This window comes from Rhinichthys klamathensis, unplaced genomic scaffold (genome assembly GCF_029890125.1).
Source record: "Rhinichthys klamathensis goyatoka isolate OS25496 unplaced genomic scaffold, OSU_Roscu_1.1 h1tg000169l_1, whole genome shotgun sequence".
NCBI lineage: Eukaryota > Metazoa > Chordata > Actinopteri > Cypriniformes > Leuciscidae > Rhinichthys > Rhinichthys klamathensis.
Window position 1 is genome coordinate 3,663,074 of NW_026606700.1, and position 27,838 is coordinate 3,690,911.

At 39.8% G+C, this 27,838-nt stretch overlaps 1 protein-coding gene across 3 annotated transcripts; it reads left to right on the forward strand.

Moving 5' to 3' along the window:
* The first annotated feature begins 1,056 nt into the window (after positions 1–1,056).
* tasor2 (transcription activation suppressor family member 2) lies at positions 1,057–27,230 on the forward strand. Of its 3 annotated transcripts, XM_056259755.1 has the most exons (23): positions 1,058–1,647; positions 3,319–3,467; positions 3,559–3,654; positions 3,746–3,818; positions 6,569–6,660; positions 6,767–6,904; positions 6,983–7,110; positions 7,228–7,241; positions 7,464–7,563; positions 7,735–7,829; positions 7,943–8,043; positions 8,137–8,209; positions 8,673–8,744; positions 8,868–9,770; positions 9,873–11,096; positions 11,985–12,765; positions 14,616–15,036; positions 15,286–19,167; positions 19,252–19,374; positions 20,258–20,411; positions 20,515–20,620; positions 20,961–21,142; positions 26,860–27,230. In XM_056259755.1, the coding sequence occupies exons 1-23, from the start codon at positions 1,617–1,619 to the stop codon at positions 26,955–26,957; spliced, it is 9,036 nt and encodes a 3,011-aa protein (XP_056115730.1). In that variant the 5' UTR covers positions 1,058–1,616; the 3' UTR covers positions 26,958–27,230. The 3 variants fall into 3 exon arrangements, with proteins under 3 accessions (XP_056115729.1, XP_056115730.1, XP_056115731.1); XM_056259754.1 differs by having other exon boundaries at positions 1,057–1,647; positions 8,868–11,096; XM_056259756.1 differs by having other exon boundaries at positions 8,868–11,096; positions 12,417–12,765.
* Positions 27,231–27,838: the final 608 nt, after the last annotated feature.

Below are 27,838 nucleotides of genomic sequence, written 5' to 3' on the forward strand. Positions count from 1 at the left end.
CAAGGATCTGTACACAATTCCTGGAAGCTGAAAACATCCCAGGTCTTGCATGGCCAGCATACTCACCGGACATGTCACCCATTGAGCATGTTTGGGATGCTCTGGATCGGCGTATACGACAGCGTGTTCCAGGTCCTGCCAATATCCAGCAACTTCACACAGCCCTTGAAGAGGAGTGGACCAACATTCCACAAGCCACAATTTTTTTTTACCCCTCTAATACAGTAAAACAGCACATTTTAGAGTGGACTTTTATTGTGGCCAGCCTAAGGCACACCTGTGCAACAATCATACTGTCTAATCAGCATCTTGATATGCCACACCTGTGAGGTGGACGGATTATCTCGGCAAAGGAGAAGTGCTCACTAACAGATTTAGACAGATTTGTGAACAATATTTGAGAGAAATAGGCCTTTTGTGTACATAGAAAAAGTCTTAGATCTTGTGAGTTCAGCTCATGAAAAATGGGGGCAAAAACATAATGCGTAATGCATTATGCATAAATGCGTTTATAATTTTGTTCAGTGTAATAAACCCTGTCAAACTAAGTTTATTGTTCATGAATGATACCTAATGCATTAAGGTCAACAAATGAAACCCTTTTATAAAGTGTTATTTTTTTCCACAATTCTTATTTAATTTTATGTATTATACAGTTTTCATGACCTCATATTAATATAATTCTGCTTTAAAATAAGACGATTCATAGTTCAACATTTTAAACGTTAAAACTAGGATTAAATATTTTCCATATGCATTACACCTAAAATGGCTTTGCCCGACCAAAGGTTGGCAGACAAATACAGTTCTGTTTTGCTCTAATTCACTCAGTGAACACTTTGTCCTGAACTCAATGTTCTTTCAGGCGCGAGGCGCGAGGCTGGAGTTCAGGAATGCAGAAAACTGAATAGCTCCAACTAGAGGCCGGAAGAGTAGCCTACATTTGGATTTTTCAGATCAAGGACTGTTGTTTGTTTACTTCAAGCTACCGATGTCTACTCATTATCGATATATAACCATATACACATTCCTTTCAATTATTAAATCGATATTCAGTGATAAATCTGAGTATAATTAGCGTTGAACGAAGTCGTTCCAATTTGCCTGTGCTGCGACCACTAGCGACGCCAAACCGAACTGCACGCGAGACGCAAGATGGACGCAAACTTTTGACTTTCTGTTTCTATTTCGTTTCGCTTACTCGCGCGAGCTACGCTTTTCTATGTATCGCCGCGTCCCTCGAGGTGAGAGCGCGCGCTTTCGAATAATTTAGCATTCCAGTCAGAAAAAAATCGGTTAAAAACAGGCCTTCAGACCAGTTCGCTGGCAGCCGTTTTCACAGCCCAACCTTAGCTGTCTTTATGTGGATTCGCTTCCTGGTTGCAACACAGTCACACAGTACAATTCAAAACGCATTTCAGCCTGAGAGACTAACGTTAGTCGTCGAAACTAATAATTATCCTTGGAGCTTTCAATAAACATTTCATGACTTTTTCCCGGAAAAGGCAGTATCTTTTTATTCGTTTAAGTGGAATGTCGTGAGCCACCGAGTATTAGAAATATCTAATATATCGAGTGAGTGCAAAGCGAAAACCTGGGATCTATGCTTCGTCTTCATGGAGAATGTGACTACACAATCAACACAAGGTAACTGGGGTTAGTGGACTCTTTGACACGTTTAGTTTCTGTTTTGACGTCAATCGTGTTTGTATAATTTATGCAATAAACATCTATTTATATATTTACATATCCATTAAAAACCCACTCTATTTTTTGTGCTGTTTTTGTTGTCCGCCAACGAAACTGTTTTTTTTATTTCTGAGTTTCAGTTCTAAGTATTTAAATATAGTTAACTACACCATTTCTACACTCGTGTAAAATTTGAAACGACTGGCCTATTCTGGTTGAAAGAAGACACGGGTTTGGTTGGTTTCCATTAACTCAACCAGTTCTGCAGTCGAGTCAGCGTGGTCCTGGTAAATCTACACGTGATAGTCTTACCTTTGCTCCAATAGCCTAAGCTTTTTGATTAATTTGAATAAGGGGTTTACATTGATGTTTTAGTTCACTACTGAGCAATGTCCTCTCTTAAACATGGCCTATATTTATTTATTATATGTGCCCATTATTAAGTGTTTTCTAGATATTTGTGCATGATCTATATGACAGGTCTGTAACACTTTACAATAAGGTCTCATTTGTTAACATTAGTTAATGCATTAACTAACAATGAGCAATACATTTGTTACAGTATTCATTCATCTTTGTTAATAAAAATACAGTAGTTCATAATTTGTTCATGTTAGTTCACAGTGCGTTAACTAATACAACTTTTGATTTTACTAAATGCCGAAATTAACATAAACTAAGATCAATAAATGCTATAGAAGTATTGTTCCTTTTCAGTTCATGTTAACTAAAGTAATTCACTAGTGAAACCTTATTGTAAAGTGTTACCAAAAGATCTTCTCATTCTGGTCCTTATTCTCAGTGTTTTGAGGTTGTAAACTTTGGCAAAAATTAAAGGCCAAAAAATGCTTAAATGGGTTTAGTACAAATTGTCAGCACTGTTGATTTATTTACAGCATTGGTTATGAATCTCATTTCTCCATGTAGAGTTTGAAATATCCATTAGCCTAAATATTAGGTGGTGTAAGATGATCATTAGCTGGTTCTAGCTTGGTTGAGAGTCATGTTTCAAAAACCAGCTTGACCACTTTAAACTGGTGTGACTCGTGGATAACTAGCTTGTTGCTGGTCCAAGATGATCTACTGTTTCCAGATACCAGCTACAATCTTAAACAGTATTTTCCAATTAGAAAAGCTGTAAATCCATCTTGTGAAGATGACAATTAAACTGCATTTCATATTACTGTATAATTCGATGAGTTCATTATGAGTTAATATATGTCAATAATTGACATTATGGTTATATGGTACATTTGGAAGATTGGTGTGGAACACTTCAACAGAAGTATTGCACAATAGTCCTTCATGTAATGAACAACGTGTTCAGCAGAATAATTGCGTAAGGGGCTTTCTTTCATGTGAAATATGTCTTTTGGTTTTTTTAGAGGAGTTGTTTAGCCAGTTTCTCAAACTGTTTTTTTTTTTTTTTTACCTAGCCATTTGTTCACAAAATGGGTTCTCTATTTTCTTATGACCTTCAAATGACTTTGACAACATGCTCTCTAGTTGCCATTCTAAAGTGACATACAAAACCTTTCATTTTAGGCTATTTGTTTTTGAAAAGATGGAATGTTTTGGAAAAATTGTGAAGCAGTTAGTATAACTCAGACATGTGTCCTGTCTTACCAGGTCTTCTGGAGCCTGTGCATCCAGGCTCAGTAACCTTTAATGAGAGTATTCTAACGCCACTTCGTAACAACTATTTGTATGAGGAATCAAAAGAATGTTTCACGTACAACTCTGCCCATTTGATCAACAATGACGCTTTACAAAAACAGGTAATTTTTATTCTTAATGCTGTACAATATAAAATGATTTCGTGAGATTTGTGTCATGTTATAGTCTTATGAATGTTTTTTCCCCCAACAGTATGCTGCCTTTCGTTCCGAGAAACGGGAAAAAGGATATTCTGAACAGGAACTTGAAGAGTCTTTTGGCTTCCTGTTGCTTGATGATGCAAGCAAGGTAAGAAATACAATATTCAATGAGCTTATTGAATCAGCCTGATTTCAAAACTGTACTTTCTGAATCGTCAAACCCATTTGTTTTCCCACAGGCAAGGAAAGTTGGTGAAACAGGCTTATTGGTTAGACAAGCAAAATGCACTACTCTTGGAGACTCTTTGAAAGGTAAAGAAAGTAGCCATTGCATTGTTTGCGTAACAACCTGATGTGTTTACTTTAATGCACAAGGAAATATTTCACATGTGACTGCAACAAGATCAGCCATGAGGAGGTTCTGAAGCCTTCATGCTTTTCTGACAAGTCTTGATATGAATGTGCTATTGTCAATGAAAGTGCATGATTTTCATTGGACTGATTCAGTGAATGTTTTATAATGCAGATGCAGTAGTGGTCAAAAGTGGTGTCCAAAAAGCTCACAGGAAAAAGCATGCATTGACTACAACAATAATCGGTTTTTAATATTTTGTTGGTTCCCTCTTGTTTTTGCATGTATTCATAATTTCTCTGTGTGACAGCCTGGCCCAAAATTATCTCCGCACAATTTGGCATGTTTCATTGCGTTATCACAAATAAAACAAACAACTGACTCCAAGCACAACTACGCAATATGCTTATTGCATAGGAGAACTGTATATTTTCAAGTCCATAGTCTATTCTCCTTCATATGAAAAGTGAAAGTATCAATTGTACTGCTACTTAAGATATGTAATGAATCTATAGAAAGAGAAAGTGAAGGTTAGCCTAGGTTAGACTAGTAGTCTTCCCACTAGTGTATGATATCAAATAGCCTAGATACTGAAGTATTTACGGCAGTCTAAATTAAACATTTGACTCCTTTCTTATATTTGCTAGAGACTACAGGGCTATTATTAACTACTGGTGGAAGACTTAATAATATCATGAAGAAATGAAACTCATTTCTAGCTAAGGAACCTCATGCCATCAGTCACATGGTTGGTGTATCATGGCTTGAGGATGAGAAAAAAATTAAGGAGTTTGGAATGAATTTGAAGATCTGGGTGTTTGGTGGACAACAAAATCATGCAAAACTACTTTAGCTACTAATAATAGACATAATCTTGAATTATTATTGACTTAAAGCAGGTTTGTGAAGACAAGTGAAATTCAGCACATATTCTTAGACAAGTGAAATTAGGCCTTCAGATGATTAAGGGTTTTCATATTTAATTTTATTACTAATTTTATTTATGATGTAGCTGGGAAGTGAGTTTATGTGGTCATGTGTAACACTTCTATTTCCTGAGAGGGGAAAGTCTTGAATGATATACATTCGTGAGTGTCTCTCTCTACAGTTAAAGGAACACTCTGACTTTTTGGGACTTTAGCCTATTCACCCTATCCCCCAGAGTTAGATAAGTCCATACATACCTTTTTCATCTCCGTGCGTGCTGTAACTCTGTCTGACGCACCCACCGCTAGCCTAGCTTAGCACAAAGACTGGATGTAAATGGTTGCAGCTAGCATACTAATCCAAATAAGTGACAAAATAACGCAAACATTTTCCTATTTACATGTTGTGATTTGTATAGTCACAGAGTGTACAAAAAACTAAGTCACATGAGACACAGACATATTTTAACCGTATAAATACTGGGAACTATATTCTCTGAAGGCGAAGCACTGCTACTTGGGCGGAGTGATAACCGCAGCACCTGAGACGCGCTCTCTGCTCCTCACCACAGCGCGTCTCAGGTGCTGCGGTTATCACTCCGCCCAAGTAGCAGTGCTTCGCCTTCAGAGAATATAGTTCCCAGTATTTATACGGTTAAAATATGTCTGTGTCTCATGTGACTTAGTTTTTTGTACACTCTGTGACTATACAAATCACAACATGTAAATAGGAAAATGTTTGCGTTATTTTGTCACTTATTTGGATTAGTATGCTAGCTGCAACCATTTACATCCAGTCTTTGTGCTAAGCTAGGCTAGCGGTGGGTGCGTCAAACAGACTTATAGCATGCACGGAGATGAAAAAGGTATGTATGGACTTATCTAACTCTGGGGGATAAGGTGAATAGGCTAAAGTCCCAAAAAGTCGGAGTGTTCCTTTAAGCAACCAAATAAGAGTAAAGTTCATGTGATATTGACTTTAAGACAAGTTAATGTATTGTATCATATCCCATTAATGCAAAAATATTTTAGGGCCCAGCAAATGTTGGTGTGTTGTCAGGGATTGTTTAGTCTCAGCTTTAAATTTCACTGACACAGTCTGTTCGCTGACTATTTAAAGCACACCAAAATATCTTATCCAACTTATCTGATTTGATGGCTTTTACACAACTTTTTGTACACACGTTTTTGTCAACCAGCCTGAAAAAGAAGTCATGCTTACGTTGTTAATACAATTTGTTAAAGATATCTTTACTGCATTTGCCATAGGTTTTCAATTAATCTTTGAAAAATACTTTTTTAGGCATTTTATGCAGTGTCAAAAGCCTGGCTTTTGTGAGACTAGGACTTGTTGGCTTAATAATTAGCAGTACTAAAGACTAAACTTGTTTACTGTAGTTTAACATGTTGAGGCAATCGGATCTTTCTGAGAAGTGATTGTACACCTTTTTCTCATCCACAAAAATTCAGAAGACCTAGTTTTTCCAGTTTTTGATGGGCCTGTTAATTACATGTGTTGAGTATTACCTCAGCATTTGAGTAACTAAGGCATTTTGTTTTTGCCTCTTTAATGGCTTAATTTTCACAGTTTTTATCCCATAGTTTGTTGAACAGCATTTAAATAAAGATTCATTGGACTTTATCAGCCATTTACAAGCTTTTCCTTAAAAAAGCATATGTCTTAAGAAATGTGTGTTGAATATAGCTGTGAATTGATTGTTGTGGAGTTATTGGTTGAGGCGATTATCGTCACATTATATTTCTGTTATTTACACTTAAATTAGGTGTCTATATCTCAAAATACTCAGACTGCCTTGACCTGAAGCGCTGGTACGATGGCAAGACTGGCTACATTGTCCTTTTGAAGCTGACCAAGGTACACATTTAACAAATTAGTGGGAAATTATTCTTCCACCCAAATTCTGTTGCTTTGTGCTGATTTATCCTAATGCACCACTTGTAAACATATTTTCTTAAATCAGGGGAGAGTGAAAGAAGTTACAGACAACTACACCCAGAATTTCACTCCTCCGACAGCTGGCTTCGACTGCCACGTATCAGAGCAGCTTGGTGCTGTGTCTTCAACTACTAGTTCTTTCTTGGCATATGAGAGAACACAGGTGATACAGCTCTCAAAAGAAATGGTTTCCTTCCTTAGCATCAAACTGTATATCTAACAAGGTTGCTTTGTCTTGCAGTACTATATGTATGAACTCTGTGATGGAAGCAGTGAAACAAAATCATGTCCGAGACATGCTTGTCCGTTTGCCATCGTGGCATTTTCATATGGGAAGATAAACACCTCATCAGAGTTGGAGCAAAAGAGGTTTATAACTTTGCTCTTTGAGATTTTGATGGCTAAACACCCTTTGCTGAATCTTATGAAATGAAACATTTACATATGACAACTAACAATCTGTTTTCTTTACTTTTTCTTTTCAAGCCAAGACAAAACAGGTAATAATTATAGATTGGTTTGCATGTTCTTTTCTCTTTTTGTGGTGAAATTGCAAATAGGGCAAATAGCGAGGATTGTTTAATTCAAAATCTTGTACATTGTCTTTCTTTGATTTATTGTATAGTGTTTTCAACTTGACTCTTCCATGTTTTGAATTAAAAGAACATTTAAATGCACTGAATATTAGAGTAATTACCAATAAGTGGTATCTTGTATTGTAGTGTTTCATTACCAACCATGGATTGGCCAATTCAAGATTGAATCCACCGTCTATGATGTTGGTCTTCAGTCTTCGAGCGGAGCCTGGTTCCCAGCAAAACTGTATGTTTTATGCAAAGACATCTTTTGACCCTCTTACTCTGATACGATAAACCAGATTTCATTTGATAATGCACTAACAAAGCTGCCCAAACATTAAGGGTAGATTATTCAGAAATACTATACATCTACTTATATTAAGCTATAAGACTGAAATGCGAACTGTATTTTCAGCCCAAAGACAGTTCAAATTGACCGTGCAATTGGTGTGTCTGAACTGAAGAGGACCTTGCCGCGGGAAATCTTTGAAACTTGTATTGTGGGTGAAGGTGTGTTTAAAATTGTATTTTGGTTATTGACAGTATCGCCCATTTTGGTGCTAAAACTGTAAATGAGCACTTGGGCAACATCTTTTAATTTGTTTTCCTACATCTTCCCACAGTTTGCATAGATGGCAGATGTTTCAACCTGTATGACGTTGTCTCCTCTAAGGCGAAAAATGATCTTGCTCAGATAACCCAAGAGCTAAAGGAAAATGACATGGTAAATATGGGGAAGAGAGAAATATCTGTCATCAAAGAAACACTGAAAAAATCTCTAAACAAATCTTGTCTTATGATCTTTTCCATTTACCAGGCTCTTGTTATACCACTGGAAGATTCTGGTTTCCTTATACTGTTACACTCTTCACATCTCTTCTCTTATGAAGGTAAGACGTTGCCCAGTGGAGTGCAACTCCAATCCCCATAATTTTCTCTATAGATTACTTAATTTTTAACACCAACATATAAACCATTAAAGACAAACCTCTTGAGCTCAGAGGTTGTTAATCAGTGATATATGCTTCCTTTAATGCTAGTGGTCTGTGTCATGTAAATGTATTTCACAGCGCATTTACGTCCTAACTACATTACCCAAAATCTTCAATGTGCATTTGGTTATATCTGACTATTTAGCAACTAACTAAAACAAAATTAAATGAATACTGTTATATTTTTCATTTTAATTTGATTGTCATTCACAAGGCTTCATGGGATTGAGTTCATTTCCTCATTAAAGACATTAACTACACAGTGAAAATACATCTGGAGCCAAGAACACTTAAAAAGTGGACAGAAAATCTATCTTGATGTTGTTTATCTTATGAAAACATACATTTCCTTAATTTCTAGATGCAAAGTCTGGTAAGGCAGCAGCACTTCAAGGCATGTTTATTTTTCCAGACTCAAGAACTTTGCCAAGAGGTAACAAGGAGAAGAATTGGATTTATTATTATTATTATTATTTTTTTTTTACATCAGTCTACTTTATTTATCTTTTAATTTGCAAGTCTTACATGTCTTATAAGCATGTGTTTTTATGTTTAGGTGCCAAGTCTGACCTGACAAATACTAAAGTGTCATCAGAAATAATGCAAGTCATTCCAGCACTCAACTATGCAGAAATGGAGATGGAAAAATGTCCTCCAAACCAACAGGGGTGCTCTCAAATTTCTTTAGAGAAGCATTTGCAAGACTATGGCACTCTTTTTCACCCAGGGCTGTTGGACGTTCCCACCAGGGAAGCAAGTATGTTTCCAGACCAATATGATGTGCCTGGTGGTTTCACTCTGATATCGCCTAAGTGGTCACAGGAGACTGGCACTCGATTAAAGTCCTATTTTGATGAGCCTTGTGGCTTTACAATTTCAGTAGTGAGGGCACTGGAGTTACTCACCACTGGTCGACAGCAGCGTGGTGAAGATCATGACGATGATGTCTATTACTGTATATCATCACCTGATGAGGTCCCGCAGACTGATGCCCCCGTTGAAATGGAGGTGACTAAGCACACAGAGGCCATCAGTGATGCCTCTCACAGGACTGTTGAAAAAGATGAGCACAAGCATTTGACAACAGAGCAGCCTCAGCCCGCTTTGCCAGAGGGCATTGGAAAACTGGGAACAGCTGTAGTTACTGTAGCTGACAGTGTGTTGGTGTATCCAACTTCCACAATTTCACCTAAATTGGGTGACTTCCCTTCAGAAAATTGTGTAAGTATTGACAGTGATGTTGAGAAAACTTCTCAAGGCAATACTAAAGGAGATGCTGATGGAGTCTGTGTAGATTTATCCACAAAAGAGACTCCCATCCAAACAAGGACTACACCATTAATCACATCAACAGAAGAAGGTGGTACTGGTGAGGGGATGGAGGATAATATACATCCTGAGAAAACAATGGCTGATCCTGATAAGAAAGTAAATCTGAGGTCCTTTTCGAAGCGCAAAGGTAGGAAGCGCAAAATTCATTGGAGAACCATGAAGATAAAAAGAAAAGCTGTTAAAAAAAAGCTTGCTTTTCCAACTTCAAGTTTGCCTCTTGTTTTGCCAGTGAACTCCACAAATGGCCCTACAAAAGACCAGACTCGGACTGAGACCATGCATGCTGATGACATTAATCAGAGGCCGCATTTAACTAGTAGGGGCAAGGGACGCAGGCAAAGGGGCGTGAAACGAAATCTGAGTGAAGCCAGACAAGCACAAGAATCTTTAAGTGTGTCAACAGAAACTATACTTGATCAAAGTCCTTCAAGAAGAGACTGGCGATCTCTTCCAAGGCGTAAAAGATTGTGGAATACCGATGCCAATCTGAAGCGTTCTTTGAGATCAGGTGCTGTAAAGATTGACGAGGAGACTATAGTGAACGCACTGGCTGATACAACAAAGCAAAGTTTGTCAAGCACACCCAAGAGGAAGATGGAGGGATTTAGCTTGAGGGAACGATATGGTCTTAAGACCATAATCACAACCTGTGGCAGAGTTTTTGTCCCGCATGGTTCAGATGCTAATGTACATACTGCAAACAAGAGGCAAAGTGAGAAAATGCATGTTGAGATGAGCATTGACACAAATACAGAAACTATTTCTCCTGTGGAAAACAAATCCACAGAAATAGTGGAAAGTAAGGGAGAATCTCCCTCGATGGTGATAGAAGAATTCCCCCGTAAAGTTCCAGTGGTAAGTGACTGTGAAGACTCGTCACACAGCCCTTCAGATGAAATGCCAAGTGCTCTCTTGTCCGCATTAAAGATATTGAGAAACCTTCACAAAAACAACCCATTAGAAATTGAAAAAAGTCGGGATTTATGTTCAGAAAAGTCCATTAATGCTACATTAAATGAGAACGTAAGCTTCCAACAAACTAACAAAGTAACAGATGCAACTTCTAGTCATTCCAGAGTATCTGACCAATCCATGCACTCGGAACCTAAAGTATCCTCCCCTGACAAAAACAAAAAGAAAGCAAAATGTGATGTGTACAGTGCAATATCTATAAGCAAATTAAAGACAGTACTCAGAAGGGGAAAGAGGGCGAAATCTCCTTCCCCTGGTGACAGTGCAAAATCTGAGCCAGATAACGCGGAGCCAGAATCAAAAAAAAGAAAATTGGGCACCATTATGCACCTGGAATGTGATATGATCAAGAATCAGTTGAAAGACAAAGCATCGCAACCCATGAATGATAAGGCACAATATACACCAATGAACCCTGTGGAGATAACCAAACAACCTGTGTCTTGGAGAGGTCTTATTCACAAGGCCTCAAAAGAAAATGGTAAGACAAATCTTTCTTTACATATTCTGTTATTAAACAAATGTTCACATGCCAAGAGTGGGAAATAGGGGTGTAACGGTTCATATTACTTGCAGTTCTGTTTTTATCACAGTTTTACTGTCACAATTTCAGTATGGTTCGGTATGTGCTATCTGTGCTATCTAGGACTACTGTCAAATAAAAATGAAGAAATTAAGAACAAACTACAAGCAACATAATTTGCTTGTCGACAAATAATTACATTGGAGCAAAGATACAAATAAAATGAACCGTGCTTTTCAGGTTATTTAGGTATCTAACAGTAGTTTTCAGGTACAGAAATTGAATAAAGTAATCAAATGTAAAACAATATTGCATATAATCTTCACTGTATAAATTAAATATAGATAAATCATTTATTAAAGTTACAAAAGCTTACAGTCAAGAGCAGTAAGTGATTTCCTTGTGTTTTCCTTGTTCGATTATTTTATATATATATATATATATATATATATATATATATATATATATATATATATATATATATATATACTTTACAGAGAACCGTTACACCCCTAGTGGAAAAGTTTCCAGAAAGTGCTTTGTATATTTGTGTGTATACCAGTTGTACACTCTATACCAGTTGTACACTGTGTGTATACCAGTTTTAAACCTCAATCCTTTGTGAATGTTTCATTTTCGGCAGTAGTCGTTCAATTAGAATGGCTTGAGACATGATTTTGCTGGTGTTTTAAAATTGGCCCCATGTGTTCCCTCTCCATCTTTTTGTCTTCTGTGTGCATGTTATTGTGCTTCTGCTTCCTCCTATTCTTTTGCATGTCTGCATGACTATGCGCCTTTGCTGCTGCTATTTTATGCTTTGTCTTTGTTTTTGTCTATTTCTTACAGGGTCCCTCAATTTTGACACATCAGCACCTTTTGAAATAGCTAAACGCAATGACCAGCAGCTCATATCGTCGCTTGGGGATAGGGTGGGAAGGACAAGAATTAGCATTGATGGCAAAGCCAGCGCAGAGAGTGAGAGCATGAGTGCATCTCTGCCCTCAGATGCTTTGAGTTTACTGGCTGACTTGGCCCTCGGTGCAAGTAATGATAAAATGTTATCGAACTTAGAAGCCAAACCTGGCCAGGAGTCCCTTGATGGAATGAAGGGTACCGGCTCCCCGGAGTCAGTCCTTCATGCTCTTCTTCGTTGTCCATCTGCCAGAGTTAAATTACCCCACAGGTCTCCTGTTCCAGAAGGTCTTTTAGTGACTGGGGAACTGATTTTGGAAATATCTAAAGAGCATTCTTACTCACAGCCAACCTCTCTGCTGTCAGGTTTGTCAGGTCCATCCTCCCAGGTTTCTTATCCATCTGGATGTGTAGATTCGGCTCTGTCATTGAAGACTGGGCTTCATCTGAACCTGCCTAAAGATGCTGCACCCTCGAGTCATCAAGAGGAAGGAGGAAAAACAGAATGGAAGCACTTGATTTCTTCAAATAAGACAATGTCATTGATTCCCAAGACGAAAGCACGGAAATCAAGATTTTCACGGAATAGAAGCATAATTGAAAAGGAGAGAAAGATCCAAGTGACAAGGATTTGGGAGGAAGATTATGATTTTAAATTTGACAGCAAGTTCACCAATGACAATATAGACAAAACTGTCACACGAGCACTTCATGGGTAAGTACCACTTGTTGCCCCTACATTTCGGTTAAGGCTTGATGATTGTTGTAGTGAAAATTAATATTGTCTTTTTTTGTTGATTTGTGGCAATTCACACAAGACAAAAGTCTGAACACTATTGCATTTTGTTTAATATTGTCACTAATCAACAAAAAAAATTATTGCAACAAGCTAGAAATTATACAGCTTTAATGTAAAATGATATATTCATATAAACACTTTTGCTAAAAAGACAAAAAAAAAATATGCTCTTACTGATTCTATCAAGACCATTAGGGATGTCCTGATTAAGTTTTTTGTGCCCCCGATCTGATCCGAGTCATTGAAGATTGAGTATCTGCCGATACCAAGTCCCTATTCAATACTTGTATTTTGCTAGTGCTTGTTTACACACGCGCGCACACACGCATATATATATATATATATATATATATATATACACACACTCACCTAAAGGATTATTAGGAACACCATACTAATACTGTGTTTGACCCCCTTTCGCCTTCAGAACTGCCTTAATTCTACGTGGCATTGATTCAACAAGGTGCGGAAAGTATTCTTTAGAAATGTTGGCCCATATTGATAGGATAGCATCTTGCAGTTGATGGAGATTTGTGGGATGCACATCCAAGGGCACGAAGCTCCCGTTCCACCACATCCCAAAGAAGCTCTATTGGGTTGAGATCTGGTGACTGTGGGGGCCATTTTAGTACAGTGAACTCATTGTCATGTTCAAGAAACCAATTTGAAATGATTCGAGCTTTGTGACATGGTGCATTATCCTGCTGGAAGTAGCCATCAGAGGATGGGTACATGGTGGCCATAAAGGGATGGACATGGTCAGAAACAATGCTCAGGTAGGCCGTGGAATTTAACGATGCCCAATTGGCACTAAGGGGCCTAAAGTGTGCCAAGAAAACATCCCCCACACATTACACCACCACCACCAGCCTGCACAGTGTTAACAAGGCATGATGGATCCATGTTCTCATTCTGTTTACGCCAAATTCTGACTCTACCATCTGAATGTCTCAACAGAAATCGAGACTCATCAGACCAGGCAACATTTTTCCAGTCTTCAACTGTCCAATTTTGGTGAGCTCTTGCAAATTGTAGCCTCTTTTTCCTATTTGTAGTGGAGATGAGTGGTACCCGGTGGGGTCTTCTGCTGTTGTAGCCCATCAGCCTCAAGGTTGTGCGTGTTGTGGCTTCACAAATGCTTTGCTGCATACCTCGGTTGTAACGAGTGGTTATTTCAGTCAAAGTTGCTCTTCTATCAGCTTGAATCAGTCGGCCCACTCCCCTCTGACCTCTAGCATCAACAAGGCATTTTCGCCCACAGGACTGCCGCATACTGGATGTTTTTCCCTTTTCACACCATTCTTTGTAAACCCTAGAAATGGTTGTGCGTGAAAATCCCAGTAACTGAGCAGATTGTGAAATACTCAGACCGGCCCGTCTGGCACCAACAACCATGCCACGCTCAAAATTGCTTAAATCACCTTTTTTTCCCATTCTGACATTCAGTTTGGAGTTCAGGAGATTGTCTTGACCAGGACCACACCCCTAAATGCATTGAAGCAACTGCCATGTGATTGGTTGATTAGATAATTGCATTAATGAGAAATTGAACAGGTGTTCCTAATAATCATTTAGGTGAGTGTGTAATATACTAATCCTAGCCCCAATACTAATCCTTGAGAAAATCAAATGTCTGACTTTGACACCAAAATGCCACACTTTAAATATGCTGAAGACGTTTATGTGGTAATCATTTGAGCATCATAACCCATATATAGACATTCCAAAAAGGCTCTGTTAACCATTTTTCCCCCTAATATTGACAGGAAATGGAACTTCAACATTGAAGACACCTATGAGGATGTCCATCTCATTTTTCACATGTGGATTGGACTTTTTTATAGTAAACACACCTCCAGGTTATTTCAACTTGAAAATAGTACTGCACTTCCAAAGGGGAAGGATGTTGAAAAGGTTCATCTGGACATTAACGCTATTCAAAATGCTGTGTCATTGCTCAATGTTGAGTTGACCTCGAAAGATGACTCATCCAGGCCTGCGCATCTTTCATCAGAGGTTTTGGATCTTTCTGTGAAAAATGGCGAGCCTGTGAATTTCTGTTCAGTCTCAAATCAGAGCAGAAAAAAAGACACTGCATCACATCCTGGTGGAATGTCACCAACGACACCAAGCCGTTCACCTTCTGGGACAAGTCTCTCCCCCAATCCAAAAGTTACAGCATTGATGGTAATATTAACATGATTAAAATTGCACTATATTTAGCTCTTAGCTTTTAGTTGCATAGGTGTTAATCTTTTTAAGAAAATATATTATTGTTAGCTTTTAGCCTTTACTTACTTGTCATGTTTATAAGAGTTCTGTCAATAATTCTTTTGGACATTCTCTGTGATATTCTCAGTAATATTTTAGACCTCTTGTACAGTGTGAGTGTGCGATTTAATATTGATTTATTTGATTTAAATTTTTCTGTTACAGAATTATAGATCTCCTGTGGACATACCAGTGGACAATTCAGTGCCTGACAGTCAAATTGACACTGATGATGAAAATTACATCACCACTGACTGCTCATATTCTCAGCTCTTGGAAGGAAATAGTTCATATAACCAGTTGTGTGAGCAAGCATCAAATATGAGAATAGGTATTCGGATACTACTACCAAAGGTCAGAAATGTTACAAAGAATGAAGCATCTACGAGAGTGACCACTTTTGATCTGAAAAAAATTGGTGTGTTCCATCAAGTACTTAGTCCCATAAAACCATCAGCATTCTCAAAACAACATCGTCTGATTTTGGGTAGGAAAAGTTTTGATCTGAGTTTAAAGAAGGAAACTGGGCATAAAGCACATACAGTACTGCAGAAGGAGAATGTTTCTGAAAGTGCAGAGAGTAAAAAGATTTCTGAAACAAATGAAAACAAAAATGGGTGCCCAGCAGCTGTGGTTGATGGAAATGTTGACGATACTGCAGAATTTAAAACTGGAAATGGAGCATCCATTTCGGTACAGGAAAAGAGTGTTTCTGTAAGTCAAGAGAGTAAAGAAGTCTCAGATGAAGATAGCCATGATGGATGTCTTACAATTATGGAAGATGGAAATGTTGACGAAAACATCACTTCTGACTTGCCAAGCCAAGATCAGATTAGTGTTGTTGAGCATAATTGCTCTGCTCATGCAAAGGAAGATCTTAAACCTTTTCAAGATCTCAAAGGTCACGAAAACATGGTAGATGTTCTGAGAGATGTTTCACCACATGATACTAGTGTTGAAGAGCATAATGTGACTTCTAATGTGAAAAAAGATCTTAAACCTTTACTAGATGACACAAATCTACTTGACCATGTTGAGGAGCTAAGCGAAATTTCATCAGATGAGACAAGAGTTGAAGAGTATAATGAGACTTCTAATGCAAAGGAAAATCTTAAGCCTGTGCATGACCTGAAAGATCACGAAAAAATGGTTGATGAGCTGAGAGATGCTACATCAGATGAGACTAGTGTTGAAGAGCACAAAGAGACTTCTGATGCAAAAATAGAACCGAAACCTTTATTAGATGATACAAATCTAGTTGACCATTTTGATAAGCTGAGTGATATTTCATCAGATGAGACGAGAGTTGAAGAGTATAATGAGACTTCAAATGCAAAAGAAGATCTTAACCCTGTGTATGACCTGAAAGATCACACACACATGGTTGATGAGCTGAGAGATGCTACATCAGATGAGACTAAAATTGAAAAGTGTAATGAGATTCCTAGTGCAAAAGAACAGCTTGATCTGAAAGATCGGTTAAACTTGATTGATCCATCATCCCATGGAATTGAAGGGAATGACACTAAAAAGCCTGTGGAAGAAAAAGATGAAGGTTATACAGGTGAGGAAATTATGCAAGAAGGTGAGAGTAAGTCAAAGGAATGGGATAACTTGGATGGCAGTGATACTGAACATGAGGCGTCCACAGCAATGGTGGAACATCTAGATGAGTTTGTTTGGGGTCTAAAGGATAATATAAACCGTGTTAAAATGGAATTCAGTGATGAGGATGCTTTCATCGATGATGATGATGATGATGACATGAAGATACAAAAGAGTGAAACACAACCTTACACACCAGAGGAGACAGACCTGGAAGACTATACCCTTGAATTAAGCAATGATTCATCCTCAGATGAGGATCAGCCCTTGTCTGTTCAAGAGAAACCCACCTCAGCTTCTTATATTGATACTTCTAATATAATGCAAGATGAGATTGAAACCGAGACCCTTGAGCAGAGTTTAGTGGTCCAACAAGAAGCTCTTGAAGTATGTCAGACTGAGTTAAAAACAGCAAGTACTGTTGAACCCACCAAATTGGATATTAGTCATTTGGAAAAAGATGATGAAAGAGATTTAGGCCAGCAGGATAAATCTAAAGTCAGTGGTGAGGATGATACACTTGTTGACGAGAAGGAGACACAAAGTCAAGGCTCTTGTAAAGATGGCGTCATCAAAACATACCAAGAATGCCTGTCTGCAAAAATGTATGCTTTGCCCCATAGCCGGACTGAAACTCGTAATGAAACGGTTGCTCCTCAAGCTTTAACAATTTACAAACCCTCAGAAGTGGAGGTAAACAGCATGTGCTCTACTCCTACGCAAGATGAAATGGCATGTTTACCAGAAGTGAACGAAGAATTCAGGGAAGAGGATTTGAATAGGGACCTTTACTTTCCTTACAACACTGATCATGTTGACATGCTGCCACCTAAAATTCCTGTATGTCCTCAAACGCATGTTTCTACCACAAAGCCACTTTCTGACTTTATAGGGCACTATGAAGAAACCTATGATGACGAACTAAGGTGTAAGAGAATCAAATACACTGGGACAATGGATTTCAAAGATAAATCTGAATTAACTACTAAGCGTTCGCCCAGTGAGGACTCTTTCCAGTTAAGGCACAAACTCTGTCCCACCTCCCAACAAAAAGATGACAAGAACTGTAACTTCATAGAGGGTGGACCTCAAAATGATTCTGGATTATTTTACAGAGAAGACAATGTAGACGATTTGCATGAATATTACCAGGGATCTGATGAAGGTTTACCATGGCCTGATTACCAAACAGAGGAACCAGTTGATCACCAATTGTATCCATGTGAAAAGGAATTTAGTTGTGACAATGATCAACCCATTTGTTCTAAGTACATTACATCTGAACGTGAGTATTCCTACAGGCACACAAAGCATGCAAAGAAAGAGATGGATAACTTTTGTTGGGCAGAAAAGAATTATAAATCAGACCCTCTGTCAGTTACTTGTACTGCTGAATATACCAGGGAACAAAGTCCAAAAAAGAAGTCTAGAAAAAGCAAATTCACAGCCTTCCGACAATATTCTCAGTGGGATGATGAAGACTGTTCCAATGTTATTGTAGACTACAGTATCCAAAAAACATCATGCTTTGAAACTTGTCAAGCAAAGCCAACTAAGGCAGTCACGGTTAGTTCCCTTCCACATGTTAAGACAAGCAAGCAGCAATTTGACTGGCGCAGGTATTTCAGAAGGGAGGCGGCTTCCAGTCAGCTATTAGATGTAAGTGAGAGGGATAATAAATTCGACATTCCACTCTCCGACATTGTCACCGTTTTGGACAGGAAAGGAAACCGGGTAACATTCAGTAACTCTTCCACCATGAAACCATCTTTCATTGGACTTGAAAACTCTTTTCATCGCTGGCAAGAACAACAAAGTAAGACTGATGTGACCCGGTCTGCAGTTGACCTTGAGTACCTTATTTTCTCTAAAAACATGAGTCAGGTTCTCAAAGAAAATAAGAGCACATCCAGTACCACATCACACTGTTGGGAAAATCCTGACCAGTCTACATGTCCCATGACTGTTCGGTTTTCAAATCTCAGTGAAGTGGAGAACTCCGCTGACCTTAGTAAAGCACAGCAATCACTTACTGATTTTAAGATAAAAGTGGACATGTCTGACAGGAGAGGGATGAGGGAGCCTGTAAGAAACCGCAAACCACATCTTCAAAGACTTTTCTGTGAAAAGGGCAATGATGTTGAGTTCGCGGGGATCTCAGAAATAACAAAGCAATGTGCTGTTGCATACAAGTCCATGATGAACGATGTCTGCAGCAGGAAGACTCTCTCGCGTCCAATTGAGGCAAGTGGAAAGGGCGTCAAGAGGAAATACAGTCGAGAGAGCGTTGGCCAACATCCTGGATTCTGTGGTCGTATCAAGAAGGACACTTTCGACAATCCTCATGACTATCTGAAGTCCTCAGTGTGGCAAGCATCCAAGACTAAGTACAGGTTCTTTATCCTCGTCACATCAACAGATACCTTTTTTAAAGAAACCAAGGTACGAAAGTTATGCATTAAAATAATCTTATAAAGTGTTCTAAAATGGTAAAGAAAGATTTTCATGGGAATTTCTGATTTGTAGCACATGTTGGAGATTGAGGGCCACATACAGGTTGAACCAGAAGAATTTGACCTCAGTAACGATGGTCAGTCCCCTCTTCTCATTATACTGAGGAATGAGGACATTGCAGAGCACATATGTGAGGTAAGTGAATGAGTGAAGCTCAAACAATAAAAATTTGTGGAAATCATCCTTTAAGTGGACAATTTGACCCCAAAATGTATTTGTTTGTCAGTTGGTCAGTATTGCATATATGATATTGGATATTTAATTTTGCATGCTCATTTGCCCTTTTTTACTTTTAGATTACCTTTGTTGTCATCTGACAGTGAGCATCATTCTAAATATAAAAATGGGTGAAACGCCAAAAAAAACATATTTTAAAAAGAATAAATATCCATTTTTTCACATTGTACATTGTTGTGATCCCTTAATTCACGTGTAGCATTTATTGATTTATTTATTTTACAGTATAATTACTATATGGGCCATTTATCAGAATTCAGGCCAGCCATAAAGTAAAAATTATTTTTGGCTTATCGTTGTCGGCCAGAATTTTAATATCAATATACATTGCTAGAATGAAGAGAATCTAAGAGAGTCTGTTCCTAAATGGAGTTTCAGATCTGTTGAGCAGTTCAATCTCTTTTGGGTTAAGAGGGATAAAATGCCTTTTCATCTATCCATGTGTGGCAAGAGCCGTGGGAACGGAGCGATGCTGGTGGCGAGAGTGTAACCTGTGCACCACAGCGGTCTCTAGTCTTACGGAGGAGCTCAGGAAGGATAAAAGGAGTAGTGACAACAGTGGAAGGCGAGAGACTTGCGCCACCGGCCTCGCTCCATTTCCTCGGCTCTCTACCCCGAACTGTTTACCACTCCATGTTTTTTGGTTTTAATTCAGCCAAACTGATATAATTAACAGAAGTTGGGGGGGGGGGGAGTTGAGGGATTGTTTCAGAAACTATTTTTCTGTGAACTTGTTTGATTGAGGTTGCCTTCAAAAGTGCTGTTTTTCCAATTCAACCAGGTGCCTTATTTGCTGGAATTGAAGAAGTCCCCCAACGTCCTGTTTGCTGGCATCGACCGACCCGATGACGTGGTGAACCTTGCTCACCAAGAGCTTTTTGCAAAAGGAGGCTTTATAGTGTGTGATGACTTGGCTCTTGACACACTTACTCTAGGTACTGATAAAAGTTGCTACTGAAATTATCCATGTTGTTTTACTGGAGATGGACTGATACATTATGGCATTTTCATTGGACTTATATTTGTTAAATTTATAAGATGACATGAAGAAAGTCGTGGGGATTCTGGAGGAGTTAGACAAGCAAGGGAAATGGAAATGGTTTCTGCACTATAGAGACAGTCGCAGGCTTCGGGAAAGTGCCAGGTAAGATCACAGCTGTGTTTAAGTTTTGTTTAAAAACTAACTTTAGCTAGACAATAACTTTATTCTAGAGCTGCTGTAAAGCCAAAACAATCTCTGTTTCTTTAATTTCCTATTATCACTGTAAAGCTTCTTTGAAACAATCTATATTGTTAAAAGTGCTATATAAATGAAGGTGACTTGTTTGAAACAATACCAGCTTCTAGTTTCGCCTTGATGCCTCTCTACCTCTGAACACTGCCTGATTACTGCTTGTACCCAGTTATGGGCACAGACTAATTCTCACTCTCCTCTAACATATGAAAGGTAAGACTTATAATCTTACATATAATCTCCTCGACAGGTCCAGTCCTGAGGGAAGTAAGAAGCAGCAGTTTATCGATTGCTGTCAGAAAGCTGGCATAGTCGAGGTCTTGCCCTATCATGAATGTGATGTCATATCACGGGAACGGCCGGATTACCTCTTCTGTTTGACTCGCCTCCAGATCCAAAACGCCTCTGTACGGTTTCCTGTGTTTATTACAGGTGAGTTTTAATTTTTGTGAAAGTCCACATGCCTAATAAGGTTAGGGCCAGTTCACTTCAGCTGAGGTACACCAGCCTATTGAACTGAATAACTAAATAATGAAATCACCATAACCTCATAAATGTTTTGTAAAACATTAAATTATTTTAATTTATAAAATATATTCTTATTGCCTCTGCACATTTAAAACTTTGTATGTTGACTAGGGCTGTAACGATATGCGATATGAAACCGAAATTCGCGACACTCAGATCCACGAACCTGTGTCGCGATGTGAGAAGACAGAATCGCGACACACCCCTTCCAACTCCCAGAGTTATCCTTCCCGTCCAGATCCATCTTTAAATAACTATTAGTATTATTTGAAGTTAACATTATAAAATACGTAGACCTACACCACAAAACTAGTTGAGGATAAATTCTTTAATATTACCTGTAACAGCCGTTTCACACCGCAAGCGTCAGCGGTGCGTGAGCAGCGCGTATTTTTTTCCGGCGTGCATGTTAATCAATGAGTGCATTCACACCGGGAGCAGGAGCAGCGCGTGAGCGTCAAGCAGGAGCATCGCGTGAGCACCAGTGAAGCGGGGGTTTTGGCGCCGCTACTCACGCTCAATTAAAGTGAAGGCATGCTTTTGATGGACGAAATAAATGATTTCACACAAAAAGTGCCAAAAATGCACAGAATAAACATATCTAGTGAGTAGGCAAACAAAAGAAAATGAAGACTCACAAATATTTATACAAGATTTAGGCTACCTGTAGGTTTTTCAAATGTTATTTAATAAAAATATATATTTTTTTCTCTCTCTCTCCTCCAACCGAAAGAATCGAGGTTTGCATTGAATCGTGGGTCAAAAATCGTGATAAGAAAAATCGTGGGTTTGGTGTACCCCACCACCCCCATAATCATCTTCACAGCCGTCTATACCAGATTAGCTAGCTTTGATTTGAATTGCACTGGAATTTTATCAACTCATACAGTTAATCTGTATTCTCCTTTCCTCTACATCCTGTGGTGTTCACACCTTATGGCTGGAAAGAACTAGTGAAAACTTCCTGTTATTTTAAGTTTTATTTCTCTTTCTTGGTTCCTGGTTAGCCTAATCAAACAGACTGATCTTTAGCTATTTTTTTGGTCTGGAAGTTTCAAAAGTGACATTTTAGAAGGGGAGAGTAGACATCCCTGAAATTATCCTTTATTATAATCATTGCTTTAATCACTGGTTTAGTGATTAAAGTAATGGGTCTCTTTTTAATAAAAAAGTTGATATATTCAGTTTGGTAATATTGGGAAAATGGCATTATCGTATCACAAGTTTAATTTCCTATACATTCTCTGTTCTACCATATTAAATACTTACTGTCTATGATTAAATACGACTGTTGACTTCTCCTGCACCTGATGTTATTTCACTCTAATTTCACCATTTATTTTCTACTCACTACTAGTCTTAGAGGGAAAAAAGGCAATAATATGTGAAGTTCTTTACGTTAAGTATTGTCCTTCACTTTAGGCTACGTCTACATAAATCCAGATACATTTGAAAACGGTCTCCGTCCACACTAGCGTTTTCAGGCGTTTTCCGACGTTTCAGTGTGGATGAAAAACTTTTTAATTCACCTTACTGCGCATGCGTGAAACCTCACAAAAGCTCACTGAGATGATACAGATGGAAAAATAAATAATAAAGTTATCGGTCAATTCTTCTAACAGGATAATTTTATTTAGCAAAATATCTCACCATTTACTGATGCGTCCAGGTCGCACTCAGTCACCATATGTTTGGTCTAAAACGCAACTGCTCTCCTGTATTGCTGCAGGACAGCAAATGTGAGTACAATTTCTGTAGTAATTCTGTAGCAGTACTGTGATATGAAGAGTGAGCAAAGTAACATATTTTAGCAACAGTGTAAAAGTGAATAGCACATAACAGGCACAATACCGGTAAACATGAACATCTATTGGTACAACATGGATCACATGACTAAACTTACGTCATCGTTTTCAAATACCTCCGGCTTCACAGTCCACACTACAACGCGAAAACGCCGTTTTCACATTTATCCGCTTTGGAGAGCGTATTCCAAAAGCTATGTTTTCGTTGACTTAAAGTGCCATCTCAGTGTGGTGGACGGAAGGCCAAAAAGGAGAGAAAAATATACGTTTTCGTTGTGGACATGGCCAAAAGTCAGCGGCAGACCCGGTCATCCCCCACTGAAGTCTACCCTTGTTCTCAAGTTACAAAAAGACTTTTTCCTTCATTAAATTAAGCTTTTTAAAAATTTATTTTTAAAAAATTATTATATAATGAAAAACGTACTCGGTTATTAACGTAACCTCGGTTCTCTCTAGATGAGGGAACGAGTGTTGCGTAAGCTAGCTTGCGCTACGGGAAAATCCCTTTTCTCGAGAATACTGAAGCCAAAAAATTATCCTTAATTTTGCATTAATTTAAAACGCATTGCTGCACAGAGCAGACCTAGGCGAGGCAGCTCGCACGCCTATTGGATGCTCTGCTGCAACCTATCGTGGGACTGTACGTGACGTAAGCACCAATGCGGGCGCCCGCGCGCTTCACGTCCCGCCAGAAGGGGTGTGGCTTATGTCTATATAACCAGAATCCAGATAGGGTGTTCTTTGGTTTTTCATACTGAACCGAAACAAGGCACGGCAGGGTTACGCAACACTCATTCCCTCATCTAGAGAGAACTGAGGTTACGTTATTAACAGAGTACGTTCTCTTACGAGAGTACTCTCGTGTTGCGTAAGCTAGCTTACGCTATGGGAACCCAATGTAAAGCACCGTGCGTGCTAAGGTCGTCCACACATGGCCCCAAGGGCATGTGCCCAGGGTACACATGATAGTGGGTAATGTCTAGGCCAACAAGGCGTGGGCCTAAGAATATAACCTAGCCATCTGGTGCTTAGCATAGTATAACAGTCAGGATGGACGAAGTCAACATGCGCGAAGTCAGTATGCGCATCCCCCGAAGTCTCAAGGGGGCGAGCGCCGTGTCCATACATCTCGTGAAAGTAGACCGAACAGCAGGACGGTGTACTCATAGCTTTGACCCTCGAAGGTGAATCGTAAGAAAGGCCTGTGATGAAAATAAACCAGTCCCTCGGGCGAATTTGCGCGAGGATTTGTCTGGTCGTGAGCATTTTGAACGATCTTTTCAAAAGGGCTTTGTTCAAGTGCCTGAGATCTAGGATGGGTCTAAGACCGCCATCCTTTTTGGGGACCAGGAAATACCTGCTGTAGAAACCTGATTGGCTCTGTATCAGAGGGACGGTTTCTATAGCCCCTTTGCTTAGCAGTTTCGCTATTTCGGCACGAAGCAGATGTGCTACTTCCGTGTTTCACCGTAGTTTCGACCCTGGCTCGAAAGCGTGGGGGTCGGCGAATGAACTGCAGCGAATAGCCTTTCATTATAGTGTTCAGTACCCATTGTGACACGCCCGGGATCATTTCCCATGCTTTCAAACACAAAGTTTGAGAGAGAATGGCATTCCTGCTCTGGCTGCTGTGTGTGTGTGATACACAGCGCGCAGCGTCTGCCAGAGGGCGCGCGCTTAGAGAAGCGTGCACGCTCTCTGCACACAGAATACACTTTGTGTTTATTAGCAAAGACTCTGAGTGAGCGTGTGTGGCAGGGCAAACGGTGTTTAATAGTAGGGGCGAGCACTGTGCAGTGGGTGCATTTCCTACATTCAAAACACCCGCAGCGTGAACTGGTTTTATTGATATGGGCCGTAAATGAGTGTGTGTCACTGAGCGGGCCGTGCTTATGTGTAGGGGTGGGCACTGGGAAGTGGGCACAGTTCCTACATTCATAACACCTTCGGCGTGAGCCGGACAAACAGACATAATGCTCTTTTTGAGATCTATCTGGGTAGCCGTGAAAATGGCTTTTGGGTACAGGGGAGCGGGTCGCATGACGGGCTCGTTGGCTGTGAAAGGGAGCTGTTGAGGGAGCTGAGAGAGCGATGCACATTGTCTTTGATGGCGGTCCGGCCGCGGCGGGACTCAACCATCTTCGTCTTCTCTGGACGGTCAGGAAGACTTAGAGGGCTCAGGCTTCAGCGTGACCTTGGGCCTAGGACCCCGGGGGGGAGGCGGCCTGTGGCGACTGGAAGAGCGTGAGCGTCTCGGGATAAAATGCCGCGTAGCTTGCGACGTTTTTCGAACTTCAGAGAAACTCTCGGTGAAGCCTTTCACCGCCGGGCCAAAGAGACCGGATGGAGACAAGGGCGCGTCGAGGAAGGTAGCTCTGTCGGACTCCTTCATGTCAGACAGAGTCAACCATAAGTGTCTCTCGGTGACGGTGAGAGACGCCATGTTCCTCCCGATAGCCTGAGCACCGGACTTGGTGGTTCACAGAGCTAAGTCCGTGGCACTTCTGAGATCTGTAAAGTTCTCAGGATTCGGGCCCGCCTCGTCCATAACGCGGAGAAGGTTGGCCTGGTAAATTTGAAGCACCGCCATCAAGTGAAGCGGGGCGGCCTGACCGGCGGCGGTATAGGCGCGACCGATGAGAGCCGAAGTAGTCCTGCAGGCTTTCGATGGTAGAGATGGCTTGGAGTAGACCGAACAGCGTAAATCCGCAGGGTCTAAATCCAGCGGAGGGCGGGCATAAGTGAGTGGCCACCGCTTCCTCGACCGGAGGAATGGAGAGGTAGCCTTTGTCCTCCGCGCCGTCCACAACGGAGAGCGTCGAAGAGACCGTCGACCGCAGCCTGGCAGGAAATGGCGCCTTCCAGCTCTTAGACAACTCCTCGTGGAGTTTTGGCAGGAAGGGGGAGTGGGCCTCGTGTGAGGCGTCGAGCCTGCTGGGCACGGATTCCTCGGGCGGAGACTAATCGAGGCTGAGGTCCTCCACGGCCTTCATAATGAGGCGGAGCAGTTCAGCGTCGAAGCTGGCCCGCACGCCGCTCGACTCTTGCAGGGAAGGGGCGGGGTCCGGATCGGGGGCCCGACCATCCTTCGCTCTCTGAAGGGACGAGGGAACAGGCGTCCTCAGCTGCGTTGATCCCTTCAGACTCGAGATGCACAGCGTAAGCGGTGGGGTGCTGGCCGGCCATGATCGAGGCGGGGGAACCGGAGAGCGATGCACACGGGGAACTCGCCGGCATGCGGTCGCTCGCTGGGACGAGAGAAGCGGAGGAGAGGGGTCCGCGGTGAAAGAGGCTAATCGAGCCCACAGGGTCGAGACAGCCATCATGTCGCATTCCGGGCAGCCGCCCCTGGAAAGCACGAGGTCCACGTGGTTAAGTCCCAGGCAGGAAACGGTCCCCGTCGCTGAGAGGGGCTCGACGAGCCGCATTTGGAAAAACGAGGCATTATAACGCCTCGGCTCTTTTAGGAGAAACATTCGAAAAATATGGGCGCCGGATAGCGCAGCAAGAACGGCGGTGAAGCGGCGAGAAGATGGTCTGCTCTGTGCAGCAATGCGTTTTAAATTAATGCAAAATTAAGAATAATTTTTTGGCTTCAGTATTCTCGAGAAAAGGGATTTTCCCGTAGCATAAGTTAGCTTACGCAACACGAGAGTACTCTCGTAAGAGAACAAAATGAATTCTTTAAATTGAAATAAAAAATGAATTCTTTAATTTCTGCATATTGTACTACTTTAGATTTTTCTGTGAACAATGCATAATTTTACCAGATTTAAGGAATATGAGAATTTTTACCTTTTGTTCTTTGTGTTGCAGACACACCTACTGAATCTTTTGGAACAAATGGGATTTTAACCATGAACATTTACACATTCTCACGGATTCTTTCAAATGATACTTGTTCTGTGTCATAAATGTGTGTATGTGTTTTTCTCTTAATTTTTTATCAAAATATAATTTCTTACCATTGGTAAGTACACCTTTGTTCATAATTAATTTATTGTTTATCAAAAATGTTAAAGCATATATCTTTGCTACTCATATGTAATTGCTTACAATTTATAAGCTTTCCAGTAAAAGCTTTTTCCATTTATAATACAGTTTCAATGTACAAATGTTTTAGTATGTTTTAACCTGACTTTATTTTTTATCTCGACTGAAACTCTAATAAATGAACTGTTTTAGTATTGTTGTTCATTATTCAGTTTTGTGTATTTAATACAGGTTATATTATAATTTATATATTCAGTATAATCTATTGTGGTTATGAAGATGTATTTAATACAGGTTATATTATAATTTATATATTCAGTATAATCTATTGTGGTTATGAAGATGTAGGCCTATCTGTGTGAGCTTAGAAAAATTCAAGTTATGTTTATTTGTATAGCGTTTTACATAGATACAATACATTAAAATGAGGAACCAACTTAAAATATAATATTTGTTTAGCTACTAACATATTCTTCTGTATGCTTACTAGACTTATATCTCTGGTCCCCATTTGTTATATTTATCAATGATTATAGGTTGTGGTCATCAATTTTGTTCATTTGTTGGTCTGGTACAGTTGCTCTCCTTTTTAAAATTCTAAATTGATTCCAAACTTGTTTGAAAATTTGTATCTTGATCTAGTTTTTCTTATTTAAAACTAAGGAATCACTTGAGGGAAAAGGAGTGAACGTAAGCTATACTTCCAAATAGATTCTGGTTTGTATTTGTACTTCAACTAGACCTGTCTCCATCAAAGGTTTTATTTTTCAGATTCAATGCATTAATATGAATTTGTAGAGGG

Excerpts from the sequence above, each read along its gene's own strand:
- tasor2 (XM_056259754.1), top strand. The coding sequence starts at position 1,617 with ATGGAGAATGTGACTACACAATCAACACAAG. Across the intron at positions 6,661-6,766 it reads TCCTTTTGAAGCTGACCAAG|GGGAGAGTGAAAGAAGTTAC; the intron begins GTACACATTTAA and ends TTCTTAAATCAG. Across the intron at positions 11,097-11,984 it reads CAAGGCCTCAAAAGAAAATG|GGTCCCTCAATTTTGACACA; the intron begins GTAAGACAAATC and ends TATTTCTTACAG.